General features: G+C 39.1%; 1 protein-coding gene across 1 annotated transcript in view; it reads left to right on the top strand.

Moving 5' to 3' along the window:
- Window positions 1-16,501, top strand: part of LOC104620278 (teneurin-1-like) — a gene marked incomplete at its 3' end in the record, with an annotated part of 49,409 nt that overhangs the window by 12,099 nt on the left and 20,809 nt on the right. Inside the window, exon 3 of the mRNA XM_010286446.1 lies at window positions 10,637-10,875. Coding sequence (XP_010284748.1) covers window positions 10,637-10,875 — 239 coding nt within the window. The remainder of the gene's footprint in view (window positions 1-10,636; window positions 10,876-16,501) is intronic.

The following is a 16,501-nucleotide window of genomic DNA, read 5'->3' as shown; positions in this document are numbered from 1 at the left end:
CAAAAATAGCGTAGACGTATGTCATTGCCAAGGCCACTTCTCTAACGCTGGCAGTTATTCTGATTATATGCAACTCAAATGAGAGTAAGGATTAGGAACACCTTTAAAACTTCAGAGGACGTGTCATGGAATAGCTGTTGATCAACGCATTGGAGAAAAGCCGCACCTGTAGGAGGTGCAGCTCGCGCTGCCGACCGACTGCGCGGCAGCTTCAGCGCTGCGCGTGCCAGTGCAGCCGCGGCTGTATGCGCACACACGCAGTTCCGAAAACAACTCGCTGTTAAAATGACTTATGAACACGCAGTAATTCCATTGTCACGCAGCATCATCTGTAAGTGTGGCCAGAAGAGGACTGCAAGGATCTCTCGCACCACATAAAAACACAGGAAACGTTGATTCTCTTTTTTAGGATAATGGTTATTGGGCTCTTACATAAATTGATTTTTTTCTTCTCCCCCAGAATTTGCAACCTATTGCCTATTCCCTTCTTTTCCACTAAAATAATTGTTTTTTCGGGTTTCATAGATACTTTGCTCTGATATTTCAAATCTTATGATTTACAATGTAATACATTGTCATTACCTCTGACAGCCCCATCTGAACATAGCTTACTTCTTTTTATGGAGTATGTATTAAACCCTAACAATTCAAAGGACTGTTTTTCATTTTCTCCGTGCCCTGTTAGTTGCCTCAGTATTTGTTCCCATAATCTTGCTTGTTTTGTTTTGTTTTCCTGGTGTTTGCTATTTATTTTCCCACTTCAGTCAAATTCACGAGTAAGGAGAAAAACCGAGACGTTAAATAGGGATTTTTACCTGACATTATTTCTGATCCTCTCTATAGTCTGTTACAGTTCCCCCATGGATAAACCATTGGACATGCAAATTTTGAGTAAAGTTTTGCATTTAGACTACCCAGCTATTACAATTTTTAAGTTTTCTGCCTAAATATGAAAACTTAGCTAATTTTGAATTTGTTTCAAAGTGTTTATTTTCAGTCCTGTTTTGTGCTCCAGTATTTTACATATCTGCTTGTTCCTTCCTTCTTAAAATCAAATTTCTTTCTAGTTCCTCTAACCCATTTAGCAGTGTTGGCAGTAAGGTTAATGCTGTGCTGAATGGGCTGAAATCTCCCTTCACTGCACTGGCAATGAGCCAAGTACTGGGGAGAAAGACAGCTTAATTTAAGCAATCTTATCACCATGGTAATAGCTCCTCTAAGGGGACAGTGAGGTACCAGACCATGAACCTGAGATTCAATTATCATTAATTTATATAAAACTTTGAAGTACTAGAATAATAAGAGAAGTATTTGGGGTTCAAGGCAGTTACGATTTTTAGTTACGATTCAGCAATATTTCAGAGCCCTGAAGTTTGATTATGGCTCTAAACACTTAGAAACTTTGGGAGTTTTGCAGTTCAAGAAGTTTATTCAGCTCATCGTATAGATGGAGTCATTCCTTTTTGTATTATATAGTTATTTAAGGTGCATATTTAAGACTACCTGGATTTCTGTTTTCCTAAAAGTATCATCTTGTTTATAATTCTGTTTAGTGTAGGGGAGATCTCGACAACTATCACTTATCAACAGATGTATTCTGTACTGTGGTTTTCCCTTGTTCTTTTTTAATCAAGATTTTTTAATCATGATTATTTGTGCTTTTCAAAAAGTACGTCGATAGCCTTTCAAACGACAGAAAGCTGTACCTACTTATTTTCTGTTTAAGCTGGAGTAGTGCTAATAAGCGGAAGTAATTACAGAAAAATGCATATATAAATGCAAACTCACAGGGTTCAGTGTGAGCTCTTGGAAGGCTTATTCTTTCTCCTCGGTCTCTTCATTTGAGCATCTTGTGACTCTTGCCCCCAGTGCAAGAGATACGGAAGGCACTTGCGTGCCGCCTTCTTTCCCAGGTTTCAAGGTTTCCATAGCAAACAGAAGGGCTTTTACAGCTGCCAAGGCACAGAGGTGTTAATGATCATAAACCACCAAGCAGGGAGACAATTACTATTTGAGCAATGCAATTCATTAGGAACTTGTTTGCGAATGGAGCCTGCTCCCGAGTTAAATGACCGGACTTGTGGTTATTCCAAGAATAAATGCAGGGGAGGGCTTCCTTTATGATCTTTCCTTCAAATCATGTTGGTCAGTATTTGCTGTTATGACATTGCACTTGTATTTTGTCGTTTCTATCTAATTAACCGATAAATCTAACCTATAGAGAGACTGACCATATTAAAAACAGATACATGGCAAGGGTGTTCAATTCAGTCCAAGTCCCATGTGTTTTCACTGCACAGAAGAAAAGAGCTAAAAGTATTTAAGACCTCTGAATTGTAAAAGATAAATTGAAAACTGTAAATATGACCATGAACTCAAAATAAAAGCTGTAAATATGACCCTAAATTTAATAATGCAAGAATGAAAGCATCTTTTACGGAAATAAAAATACAAACATCTGTCAGCTACAATGAAGTACAATATTCATGTCGGCAGCAATGGCACTTGAGGGTCCTTCCTTTAGATAGTTTGAGATCCAGTGACTACGGACGATGAGGTGATTTAAATTGTTCATATACACCACTGTAGTTTTTCCTTGGGAGAAGCTCTGGTGTAGGCTTCCCTGGAACAGTGCGATAGTATTTCCATGTGTAAGGGGGTTTTTATGTAGGCTTCATATAGTAACTTGAACAATCTCGCTGCAGATCCTCTTCACTCACGATTTTGGATAATGGAACAGTACATAAAGTTGTAACTAAAAGTTAAGCTTTGTCGTTATTCTACGGCCACCAATAAGCAAGCAGCCTGTTAGCTTTCTATGAAACACAGTATTTTCATTTACAAAACCAGAAACCAACTGAATATAAATTTTGAAAGAGAAAGATAATTACAGGTTAATACAGAAACTGTGAGAAAGGGTCAGAGATATGCAAAAATTTCTATCTTTTCATTTCAAAGAAAATCATGTATGTATGTGTGTACACATATCATATGTGTAAAGTTGTTGCCCAGAAAAATGTTACCTATCCCCTGGATAGCTACTTCTAGGAAATCTGTTTCGGAAGACTAGGTAGTATTTACATAGTTAATGTCATACACCTCTTGTCAAGTAAAATGTGTGTTATTTGTCACATATGCATGTGAGTGTAGATATTTGGAAGTAAACTCAAATGCTAGTAATAAAAGTCAGTTAGAATATGCATGAATACCCACAGGAGGAAATTCATGGCAGAGAGAACTGTGGGGCAACTACTTCTACTTCATTACCTCATTCCTTTCTTTCAGTCATGCTCCTAACCACAGGATATAAGCAACGAAATTGCAATACTGGTATCTTTATGCTTCTTGATTCATGGTTTCAAAGCACTCTGCAAATATTGCATACTACTCCTTATGTAACTTCTGTAAATATTATTGTAAGTATTATTGTTCTCATTTTCCACATCAAAAAATTCAAAATTTATTGGAAAAAAATGAGAATAAACACAAGCTTATTCCTTCCTTACCCCACGAATCTCCGTGTGCATTGATTGGTTTTACTCAGCTGTTACTTGAGTTGTAGTGCTAAAGGAAAGTTCTAAGCCACAGAAAAGCACTTTTGAAAACTACTGGATTAGCGCAGCAATGTCATCATGTGTATCATAATAAAGCCCATACTGATCTATACAGGGGTAATTTCTGTCCGCAGTGTGGTAGTTTTTTGGGTTTTGTTTTTGTTTTTTTTTCCAATAAATAGCCAATGAAACCAGTAGGCAATTGTATTTCGGACAACTGTTCCATGTTAGGAGCTGTTCTTGATTGATTTTGGCACTGTCCTATATTTATATAATTATTGTCCCAGATTTCTGCCAGGGACTTGAAAGTTTAGTCGCCTGGTTAACAAGCTTAGCTTGCCTACAGCAACAACAGCCAAGTAAGTCAGCATCATGTCACTTGTTCTGTACTGAAGCGAAAAGTGAGGATACAGATTCTTGTTACATACTTTCACGGGGCTAAGTTTTCAAACCCTAGGTAAGGAAAACATGAGTGAATAAAGGGAAGCAATTCTATGTGAATGATTCAAAAGGAAAGTCCAGCTCAAAGAGGGAATTTTCACAAAGCAGTGCTATTCCCAAAGACAAATCTTTAGCAGGTTCAAATGTATTTCAATTATACATGTAGAAATAGAATGATAAAATAAATTAGATAAATAGTTTTCATGGCCATTTCCCTCTTCTTTTACCCATGGGCATTCTTGTTCCTACAGTTCTTGTACACAAAAAGGTAAAAGAAGGCAGATAAAATTATAGGTCAGCTTCTATCTATAATTATAAGTCATGTCTTATATTCACACACAGTTTTCCCGGGTTGGTTTTCAAGGTGAGGGTATAGTGCATACATCTTTGTTGTCAAGCAGGTGTCTTGTTTTTATACTACATACTTACCTTAGAATATCTGTCTTGTTTTTATACTCTACGGTTTGCGGAGTACCACACGCGAGATTTAGAAACAGAGGTCCATATTCTGATTATTGCCTAAGTTTAGAAGTTTGCTTTTTTTTTTTCCCCTTTCCCACTTTGGGTACCAAATAAGATGGATAGAAAATTGGGAAAGAGCAAATTTCAGCCTCTTCCCACTGTCACAGGAAATATTAAGTGACTTAAAAGGGTCAGGTAACAACGGGCTTATGGTTAACATTTGCAAAGTAGATGGGTAGCTGTATCAGTTCCAAATCCCTTTTGGCTACTCTCTTTATGTATTCTCTGGTTACGGCAAAAAATCAGAATCCTTCTTACGTTTCAGCTGCTATGCCTCTTAAAAATTCCCTTTGCACTTCTGTTGACATCTAAAAGAATTATTTCCATTGCCTATTTAAACATTGGTATAGATATACACTTACATATATTACATGCAGTTATAGAATTTAGTTGAAAAGGAATTGGAAAATTTAAGCGATCAAACTGAAGACTTTTAGTTTTCCTATCACATAGCTCTGCAGCAATTCGTAACACTTCAGGTAACTATTTCTTGAATGTGAGACACATACAAGTACAAATGTGTTCCTGCTTGGCTTATCCAGGAGAAATGCGGACTAATATTTTGGCCAAGGTATTGCAAGATTTGTGTTTCTGCTAACTCACCCGGTGGTTCACTGTCAAATCTCCTTTCGTTCTTCATTTTTTCCTCTTGCGAGCCTGTGGTGTTTAATGGAAATGGAAGGAAAGCATTTTACAGGTACAGATGAAGGTGGACTCCTAAGCCTACAGACGCTAGGCACAGGGTAAATGCACAAAACGAACGTACAGAAGTGATATCAAGCCCTTGACAAAGTTGAGGGTCGTTACTACAGTACTGGGATATAAAAATATTTTCTCAGAATTTAATTAAGGAATTCTGTGTAGGGCTAATCTGGTTTCTGTAATAGTATTACGTTACTACCACATGAATTCAGCTGGGAGGTTGTTCCACGTGTAGCTTTTATAAGGCTAAAATTACCATTCTGGATAAGAAGCCGAAGTACATAACAAAATGTCCTGATAGAGAAGGGTGTAAAGAAAGAAATGAACTCCTGTTCTCTGACCGACTCCTAGCTGAGATTTCATCATTTTTGTATGAACTGCACTCCTGCAATTAATACGCCGTTCCTCTTGAGGCTGAACAAGAAGAGCGCTTATACGAGCCACACAAAACTGCCGCTTTAGAGGAAGCGAGCTATTCTGTGATCAGCAGGACTAAGAGGTCTAATTTCGTGCCTTCTGTCACCTGGGCTCCCCAATAACTCCCTTCCCTCAGTCCTTATCTCTTTACTGGGCACGTCAGCGCGGCAGGTTTAGACCTAGCTACTGGGGAGCCGGTACGTATTCTGCTTCATTAGCCACCGTGTGCAGCGCTGGATGGGTGGCTAGAGGGGCTTAGAGAGGGCAAGGAGCCAAGGTCAGTAGCGGGAGCTCACTAGGGCTTTTGCGGGTGTTGTTGGGTTTTTGGGGGGGGTTGGGTGATTTGGTCCCACCCCACGCACACCCACCCTCCAGTTTTTATGAGTCTGGAAGGATCTTTTTCTTCCAGTTAGCTTCGCTTGAGAGGTTTCAAAGTTCAAAAGTTTTCCATTTGTAGAGACGGACATCTAGATAGGCAAACGCGTGTTGTGGTTACCTTGAAGAGGGAATGTTTTCCATCCGCCTCTTTTATGTGTGTCATGGTTTAGCCCCAGCTGGCAACTGAGCCCCACACAGCCACTAGCCCACTCCCCCTTGCTGGGATGGACAGGGAATCGGAAAAGTGAGTAAACTGGTGTGTTGAGATAAAGACAGTTTAACAGGTAAAGCAAAGCAAACCAAGGAATTCATTCACCACTCCCCATGGGCAGGCAGGTCTTCAACCACCTCCAGGAAAGCAGGGCTTCGTCACGCGTAACGGTGACTTGGGAAGACAAACGCCGTCACTCTGAACATCCCCGGCTTTATATGCTGAGCGTGACGTCATAGGGTCTGGCATATCCCTTTGGTCCGTTGGGACCAGCTGTCCCGGCTGTGCCCCCTCCCAACTCCTTGTGCTCCCCCAGCCTCCTCGCTGGCGGGGTGGGGTGAGGAGCAGAGAAGGCCTTGACTCTGTGTAAGCACTGCTCAGCAATAACGAAAACATCCCTGTGTTAACGACACAATAGTGTTCTCAGCACAAATCCAAGACATCGCCCCATACTAGCTACTGTGAAGAAAATTAACTCTACCCCAGCCAAAACCAGCACAATATGTGAAATTATTACTGAGCCTTTAAATTTATTTATGTATTGAAATTATCAGTGTAATAATATTGTGACTTTTATTTCACAAACAAATGCCTTCCAGATTATGTCCTGTATTTATCTTTTTATAAAGAGGATATTACCATCATCTTTATGGATGTTTTTGACTTTTTGGTGAACATTTAGAATTTCTCCACTTGGAACAAGTGGTCTTATCAATCATCCTTATAAATTCTCTGATTTTTCTTGTGTTCCCAGTTCACAAAAAAAAAAAGCCTTCACTTTTCTGTTAGAGCGAATATTAAAGCACACACCAGGCTGCAGTGAGATCTAAACTTTTGAACTGCAATTTTTATTATTTTGCTCTTTAGAGAGAACGCCTGATTTTATAGAATTGATAGCAACAGTTTAGCGTGTCCTAATGTCCTTTGGGAGCAGTGGTGTGCTCAGACAGATGAGTCGTCGTCTGAGTTTATGAGAACATAGCGGCAGTCTAGCCTCGGAAATTTGTCTTTGTGCCACCAGTGTTTTTCAAATTCTATAGAAATGTCTTTAGGTACTCGATATACTCTCCCAAAAATAGAAGGCATAAACAAGTGTGATTTTTAACATTTTATTAACATTATTTCACTGGTAGCTCAGTCTCAGTGTAGCATTTCCTCAGAATCGCAGTTTTATTACAAGTCAGAGCTATGTAAATTCTCCCCTATGTGAATGGAGTCATCTATCTAAAAGGGTGTGAGCTGGATCCAGCATCTGTGTACTCGTCTGCTAATAAAGAAATCCCTCTGCACAATAGCATTTTACCATCAGGCTGTGAAGCCACATTCATAAATCCCTGTGCAAGAGAATGAAATTATTCCTGGCTATTGATTGCAAGGCTGTTAGAGCCTTAATAATAACTTCCAGTTCATCATTTCCTTCCCTTTACCTCTGGTATCTTTGAGCTGTGCGCCATGAAGGACAATCAATACTGCCAATATCAGACCGTTTTGCTGTAATTTCCCAAAAATTTAAATTGAGAAATTATCAAATAAGTAGCTTTTTGTCATTATGTCTTGCAAATGTCAAGCAAGTAAAAAACTATTGACTGTTTTGTGTATGTATATTATTTATGTGTATGTATGTGTACGTGTTTATATATATAATACATAATATACATATATTATGTGTACATATGCATACATACTTTATATATGTATATGCTTATATATAGTTTCTTATTTTATTTGGTGATTCTGCTTCCTTGAAGATCAGTAGGAATTTTGTCGTGACGTTCTTTCCTGCCGAAAGTCTAAGTGACTCTGTATCTTCTTAACTGCTGACTGAAATGTAAGGCTTCACGTACTTGCAAAAGCCTTCGTGTGTGACAACGAAGCATTGAAGCCAAAATACCGACTGTATTCTCATGGCCTGATATGAAGGAAGCGGATTTGTATAGTCCTGTAGACAGTTACATTACTTCATTTGAATTTATTGTTTTACTATATTTGAATTTAGGTTTTTTGAACTAAAATACTTACAGGTAAAAAATAATACAACCATCAACCAGAAAAAGGAGGGACGACAAAGGAAAATGATTAGGCTGTAGCTTCAGTTGTGCATTACCGTGTTCAGAGCATTGCCACATATATAATGTATATATCTATAACGGTGAAAGTCAGTGGGAAAGAAAACTAGAATGTGTTGTCTAATGTAATGCCAGGATGCTGTACTCAGTCAGATTCAGTTGTCCTTTTTTTGTCTGCATGCTGTTTACTTGGGTAGTAAGTTTTTTTTTAGTACTCATCAGAAGCAACACAAAATTTTCATTCTTGTGGTCAAAAAGTCAGGAGTCTAAAGACTCCTGATACGTAGGCACAGTCGTCTGTAACACAAGCTAACCGGTGTTCTCACTTACCTTCTTTTTTAGCTAACTGCCTGTATAAAAGGCCCTTTAAAAGATAAAACTGCTCTGTAATACCTTTTTATTTTCTATTATCTGGCATTTTGAGAACTGTAACCTTTCTTTTAAAATCTTATAATGGAAATACATAATATCATACTCATTACACCATTTTAGCAATTACCTTTTCAGGAACATGTATTTACAATATCCTTAAAGTCAAATGTCACAGTATAATCATGTTTCATACTTTTCGGCGTTTGATCCTGTGTACATCCTGCCTGAATCCATCAAAGAAATTCTACCAGCATGGGTTCATTGATCCATGCACGTATTCAAAAGCCTGTGCCTTGCTGAAGGTGTAAAGGTGCAGTTTGTCATTGGGAAGCTTCTGGCCCACGTCAGCGTTGGCCACTTCACCGCAGCTGTGACGCGCGGCTGTGGCTGTTGGCTTGCAGGCGTCGCAGGGCCACGTGACTCTAGATCCACCTTCAATTTTGGCAGAAACGACTGAGGGCAACTTGCACCCCCAGCACAAGTGGCATGGTCGTGCTTGCCTGGGTCCGCAGAGCACTTGCACAGCTCTCAGCTGGTGGAAGAACAGAGAAACGGGTTGTACAGGAACCAGTGGCAGCAACAGTCACGGATGGGAGCCACCGGGAGCCTGTGTGGACGGGGCGCAGTTCAGAGCACCTGAACTGCAAGTGGGTCGTTGCTTCGCATCGCTGTCTGGCTCCCAAAGCAAAGAGCTGGCAAGGTCAGGAGAGTCGAATGCTGTTTTGTAAGAGATGCCTTCCTGAGTCAGGGTACTCAACAGGAAGGCTACGGAGATTTAGGCTAAAACAACAGTCTAGGGTAGCCCTGTGGCCAAGGCAGTCCTTGTTCTTGCAGTCTGTGTAGTATCAGTGCCCCTGGACTTGCTTTCTTAGCTCAGACCTCGGGGCTTGAGACAGAGGAACGCCGAGATGCTCTAAACTTCTCCGGGTGCATGCTGTGGCGGGAGGTCTAGATGTGCGTCTGTCCGAAAAGAGTGCACTGGTGAAGCTTGCTCACTTAAATAAAGCAAAGGAAAGAAGGTCCAAAGACGGTTGGTGTTTCCAAAAGAATATGTGGTTGGTATGGTCAGCCTTGAATGTGTCCTTTTCTGCCACATTTCTGAGCATATAGCACAGTATGTTAACGTTTAAAATTAAATACCCTTTCCCAAATCCTCTTGGAGAGCACTTGCCAGTCCTGAAAACCACCCATCTTCCTATAGACAGCCACTCTGTATTTCTGCACCAGAGCCCCTTCTGCAAGGCATATTTCCGTACCTTATTTTTTGTGCTAATGTAGGTCTGTGCTATTTTTTCTTGAAGGCAATCAGTCCTCCAGAATATGCTGAAGTAGGTCTCCTAATGAATTCTTTCTTAGTATGTTTGAGAATCACCACAGTAGGCAAAAGCATTTGAAGAAAAACTGCTCTCAAAAATAGCTCAATTAAGAACACTAAAGAAATTATACTCACCTATACAGTAACTACAGTCCTTCAGAATGGATTGTCCTTGTACATTTTCCACTAAGTAGTCACCTTTCTGTCTGTCTTTTTTTTTTTCTTTCTTTTTTTTTTTTTTTTTTTTTTTTTTTTTTTTTTTTTTTTTTTTTTTTTTTTTTTTTTTGTTTTGTTTTGTTTTTTTTGTTTCTATATTCTGGAGAGAAACCATAGTAAAAATAAATATTCAGAGCGATAGTGGCTTCTGCACTTTTTTGGTACTTGGTGAGATAAACCCAGTTGTGTGTTGGTGGATGGAGCGGGTACTGCTGGCAACAGAATTCATTTACATTATATTGTTTCACTAAAAAATTGCTGGAAATCTTACGGTGTGGTTGCAAAACTTCCAGTACGGAGGGTATTCAAATATACATTTTTCTGTCTTTGATATTTTCCGTGGATTTATGCAGTATTTATCATACAGTGCTTATATAGTTCCTGTCACTTCTTAAATCACAAAGTGGTTTTTACAGCATGGTTCTCTGTCTTCTTTTCGTAGGCATTTCCTATTTAAACATGGATCCGGGTCTTCAGCTATCTTCAGCGCAGCCAGTCAGAACTATCCTTTAACATCCAATACTGTTTACTCTCCACCTCCTAGGCCTCTTCCTAGAAGTACCTTTTCCAGACCTGCCTTCACTTTTAACAAACCTTACAGGTGTTGCAACTGGAAGTGCACTGCTTTGAGCGCTACTGCTATCACAGTTACCCTGGCGCTGCTGCTAGCCTATGTTATCGGTAAGCCCCTCTTGCTCTTCTGCGCTGAATTATTCTTCACCTTTTCTGCTCGGTTGTCTTGCTTGCTTTTACGCTAATACAACTCATGTTTTACTAATAACGTTTGCCGTTGGGTGCTTTGTAAATTCTGGCGAACAAAACGCTGGGTTGGCCAGAGGTTGAATACGACATGGAATTCTCATTAACTTTCTACTCTGTTAACCTTGATACTGCCTAATAGAGAGAGAAATATTATTCAAGATGACATGTTTATACTAGCAGAGGACTCCTACTGATTTTAATTGCGGTGATATTTTTCTTAAATTAAACATTTGATTTTCATATTAAGCCTTACAACATTGTTGTTCTTAAAGGATTATTTGGAAAAGGCTGATAACGCTTAATTGTATTTTACCTTGCTACCTTTATTTAATTTCTTCAGTCTGATTGCAATTTAAATCTTTCATTTTCTCCTCTTAATTCGTATATCATTGACTAGAATGACAGCTAGCTCTAAAAATACGTAGTATTTTACACCATGTTTTCTAAGACCTATTTTGCTGTCCCTTTATTGAATTTATGTTTCAGTAAAATGTTACATAGGTTGAAGTGCAGTTACTTAATTTCAAACTCATCTTTGTAAGTACCTAACTTTGCAATTTTCTTATCATAATAAGTTGTCAGGTTTTATCAGAGTAGCTAGAAACACCTCTTTTTTGGAAGATAGATATATTGGAGGTAGGCTTGAAGTCAATGTGATTACAATCGTACATGGGAAAGCAAGTCTTTGTGACTTTCTATATGACATTTTGGCTGAACATTAATTATCCCATTGGTTTTTCAATTTGAATTGAAAATATTACAAAGTATTCATTAGGTAGAATCTTAGAATGTGACTGCGGCTTCTGTAAACATAGGAAAATCAAATTAATTTTTGCTTGTGTGACGCGCTTTCTCATGGTGCACGCACTCTTGATTTGTTGATTTAGTTGCCAGTTCACAGGTGGGCAGGAGCCAAAGTATCCCCAGCATCTTGTAGCTTGAATGGGAATAACCCTGGGTTTGCCTGAAAGAGTGGTTTGTACTTGGTAAAACTTGTACAGAGATACAAGTACAGCTATCTCCAAACCGATAAGTGGCCACTGATTTTCTATATTCTCTGAATTAGTGTCTTTATAGTGCAAATAATTACAATTTCAGTCATTTTTCTTTTCCACTGTTGTTTTTTTTTTGTCCCATAGTGACAAGATTCTGGTTACTGTCAGTGAGATGCTCATCAGGAGGAATTTTTTCTAAAATCCTCATCTAATGCATATGGGAAAGCAGATTTGATCATTTCTGTTGTATGATTAGTTGAAAGCACCTGAGGATCTAGTAAGCTGCATTAATTGCAGATTTACATAACAGCTGGTGAGCATATGCCCTCATTTAGGACTGGCTGTATAATTTTTGCAGCCTCATCTGCTTGCTACATACATACCCCACCCACACCATTTAGATTTTATCTGGGTGAAGTACTGCCTGTTTCATCCCTGCTTAGATTTCAGTCTGCCACTGAAAATTTTTTAACTTCTAGAGATATACTGCAGCATGTCATCAGCCTGAGAAAGCTGTAAGTGCTCCGTGTCACTGTGAATTAAAAAGCTCTATATGGATTTCCTGTAGACGTGTCTACATACGTGTAACATAAAGATGTAACAGGTTTTCTTTAGTTGGGCAGAACTAGGTAAAATGAAAGTGTCTTTGTATTTTGTAAGTTAATAGTATTTCTAGTTGTGTTTTCTATAGCAAAATATAAATCTCTGAATGAGGAATTATAATTCAGAAAGTTTTGCAAGATGCCATTATTTGCTCTTGTTTGCCTCAGAAATTTTTCAGCTGTATAAGCTTTCCTACAGATTCAGGTAGTATTAGTTAGGTTATTCCAAATTAATATTCATGTTGCCCATTTCTGATTGGTTAAATATTTAAGTAAGTTCATGGTCTGTTCTTACGAGTCGGGTACCTTACTTCTTTCCCTTTTGCTAAGTATGAATAATAGCATGTAAACTACTTTCAAAGTTCACTTGATCTGTAGGGTTTCATATTTGCATATCGTTTCACATCAAAAATTTCAATGTACATGTTTTAAATAAGAGCAGTTGAACACACAAAATCAGACTGTGTGTAACACTCTGAAGTTAAAATTCACTCTCCCGAGTATTTTCTCTGTGCCCACCATAATTCAGGTCCCTCAGTCCTCACTCCAGGCAGGTTTTCTTCAAATCAGAGGGAGCTAAGTCTAAGCAGGGACTACAGACTTGGGCCTAAATTGCAAAACAAAACTCATTTTAATTTCAGGATCAAATCTAACCTGGGATCAGCTGGTTGTTGCTGGAACAATAAGGGAGACTTTGTAAAGGCAAAATTATTTTCAGCGTTGTATTTTATGGCCTAGGCTGCATGACCTGCGATCTCAAGCTAAATGAACGTAGATCAAAATTTAACTTTAAGCTTTTTCTTCCCTTTATCTAATAACTTAGATGTGCTTTCTCAAATGTCTCGTGCTGCCATTAGATGCGTGAGCTACATTTTAGCTAGGGCCAAACCTCAGCCTCGAGTCAGAACATTCCCAAAGTCTTGGAAACCCAAAGCTTGTTCTAGATCAAAAATTTGCAAGTGGCTCTCACGTTTGTAATGAACTGAGACCTGTGCCAGGGTGCTCTAAGCTGTGATTTCTTTGCAGTCAAAAGGTAAAGTAGCAAAATGGTTTTGTATTTTATTTTTCAGTCTGTCTTATCAGTGAGACTCAACAGAGAAGCTTTTACTTGAGAACACATACTTCTTCTGTATTTTCTCTCCTTTGAACTACTAGTCAGTTAAAACAATTTTTTTTTCTACATGTTTCCACTTCTGGCCTATAATCACCATGTTTATTATTTGGTCTTTTCTGAAATAAATTTGACTACTATATGGACAGTGAGGAAATTATAGAACCCTGTAAATGGTTCTGTAACAGCTGATTTGTTGAAAATATTTAGTTTATCAAGTAAAACACATATTTTCACTTCAACTGGAGTAATTTCTGTGAATAGGTTCTAACATCATAGTAGTTACTCCAAGAAAACCATGTTTCATAAAGTGGGTGTTCGGTCTCCGCAATGAATGAGTTGAATTATTTACTATTGAATAAAGAGATATATAACTTCTATTTTTCTTCTGTACTTTCATATACGTTGAGAAGTGTAACGCATTCGTGGCGCTCTGGGGCATGACTGCTCGAATTTGCGCACGAGGAGGGCGGTGAGGCGGGTGGGCGATGGGGACGCGCAGCAGGGAGGCGATGTCGGTGCGTGTCATCGGCGCGTCGGGCGCTGCAGCAGCCTCACCAGCGGTTCCCGAGAGCCAGCCAGGGCTGTGGGGAGCGAGCGGGGCGTTCGGTCGAGGCCGGGTGAAATTGCCGGTGGAGTGAAGGGCTGACGGGGGGGAAAGGAGTGACCTGCCCAACAGGTCAGCAACACGGAACGGGCAAAACCTGCCCTCCAGCACTGGCTGTGTCTGGAGGGCGCACGAGCGGTGTGTGTTTTACAGATTTATGCAAATGAATGCTCAAATTGAGGGGAAAAGAAAATCCTGAGGGAAAATACTTGAAATCCAGTTATCTTAAAGTTTTTTATGTTTGATTGTAAAACAAAAATGGATAAATCCCTGGCTATGCATCGATGTATAGTTCTCTTGCATGAGGTGTTTGAAAGGACTGAGCTGGACCCATTGTCATGGCTGAGATATTTACAGAGGTGGCACCTTGCAAGAGGACGGTGTGGAAAAGAAAACTGAAATTTCTCTCATACTTCTAAGTAGTTTATCTTCTGTGGTAAGAAAGATGAGGACCAGCAGATGCTGTGTACACACTGATGTCCAAGGGCTATAACACAGATGGCAAATTATCGCATGAAAGACAAGAATGTGTCTGTCTGACTCAATGCAGTCAATAGTTGTGTCCCTCTGTTCACCTGTTGGTCTGCGTTGCTCTAAAGGGTATAAAATAGGCTACCGTTGTGGAACGGTGTAGTAAATACTCTTTTTTTAACCTCATTGTAATAAAAACCTAAGAAGCCATCAGCAACTAAAGAAGAAATTTGACCAAAAATTCACCTAAGAAGCCATCAGCAATTAGAGAAGAAATTTGACCAAAAATTGTAAGAGTAAACAATGCAAATAGATATGCCGATAGAATAAGAAATGTATTTTTTCTGTAACTTCTCAGCACTGCGCCGTTTTCTTTAAGTGCAATACAATGTTCGATGTGGCTGCTCATCTAGTCAGTTATTTTTAGCCCATTAGTAAGTAGGATTTTTCTTCCATGATACCTTACCACTTTATCAGCAGCTGATTTGGACTTGCAAATCACTGGTCCTATTGATCAAAGGTGCTGAACTCCTACGGTTCCTATTGATTTTTAGCAGGAGATGCAAATGTTCAGTGCCTCTGAAAATTGCATCCCATGTTCTTAGATTTAACCATCCCTGACTACAAAATGACTGTTTTATATACAAATGAATTCTCAAGTATGAATACGAAGTTGTCCCTATCCTTCATGATATTATCACTATTTATGAGTGTGCGCTGGAGGTGGCTGTTGGGTCTTAAATTATATTCATATGGAGGGTGAGGAAATGAAAACCTCTCTGCTGTCTGCCACAGTGACCTGTCATTTCTCACACCGTACAAGGTAGAGGAGTGACGGTTTCAACATCGGGAAAGGCCAGGCCCAATTTTAAGGATGTATGTAACTCAATGCATAGATTTATAATATTGGTTGCATAGCTTTGTACAATATAAAACAGTAGGAAAAATAGAAATCCTTAACTCTGAGAACTATGAATTACGGAGAGAAGGCTCAAGGGGAAAATACGGTGATTTTACACTGAAGAATATCACGGTGTGGCAAACGTTGCTAAACGTTTCAGGTATATGTAAAAGCTGTGATGCAGACGCGCGACTCTGAAATGTTGTTGAACTCCGTAGCGGGGTTGCCCTCACTGGGATGGGCACATCAGGGTTTCACAACTGGAAATCATGGTGTCTGTTCTCTCTGAGCCTCGATATTGTCGTAAAATTTTAAGTACTCTAAGGAGGAAGCCTGACAACACTGTACTGTTGTCTGAGATTAGGTTTTGTTTGTTCCAAAGTCTAACATATGACTTGGTAATGAAAAACTAAACCAGGCTAGTCATTATACATCCCAGTAGGAGGGATTGCAGGATAGGAGGGGATATTTCTTTTCTTAAGTATAAAAATGTGTTAAGTATAAAGAGAAGACTGCTTGAGAAAGAGGAGAGTGGTTGAGACTTAAGATGGCTATAGCAAATATATGGAAAAATCCTTATTTCATGAAAGGCCATTTATGGTCCAAAATGATTTACCACTTCAATATGAATTAACAAAAAACAATCTTACGACTGAATTAAGTATTAAGGGTCTCAAATTTGGTTAGAGCAGAATGACAGAGCATTTTATTTACAAAATGAGCTTACAAAAGAAGAACACCCCTTCTGTAGGTCAGGATCAGAACTTTGATTCTGAGTCTTATTTGTGTTCAGGTATTTCCACATTGCTTCATCTTTTTCAGCACCCCACTGGAACTGAGGCACTGATGCACCCATGG

Source organism: Phaethon lepturus, unplaced genomic scaffold, assembly GCF_000687285.1.
Source record: "Phaethon lepturus isolate BGI_N335 unplaced genomic scaffold, ASM68728v1 scaffold20734, whole genome shotgun sequence".
Lineage (NCBI taxonomy): Eukaryota > Metazoa > Chordata > Aves > Phaethontiformes > Phaethontidae > Phaethon > Phaethon lepturus.
This window is presented reverse-complemented; position numbering and strand designations above follow the sequence as displayed.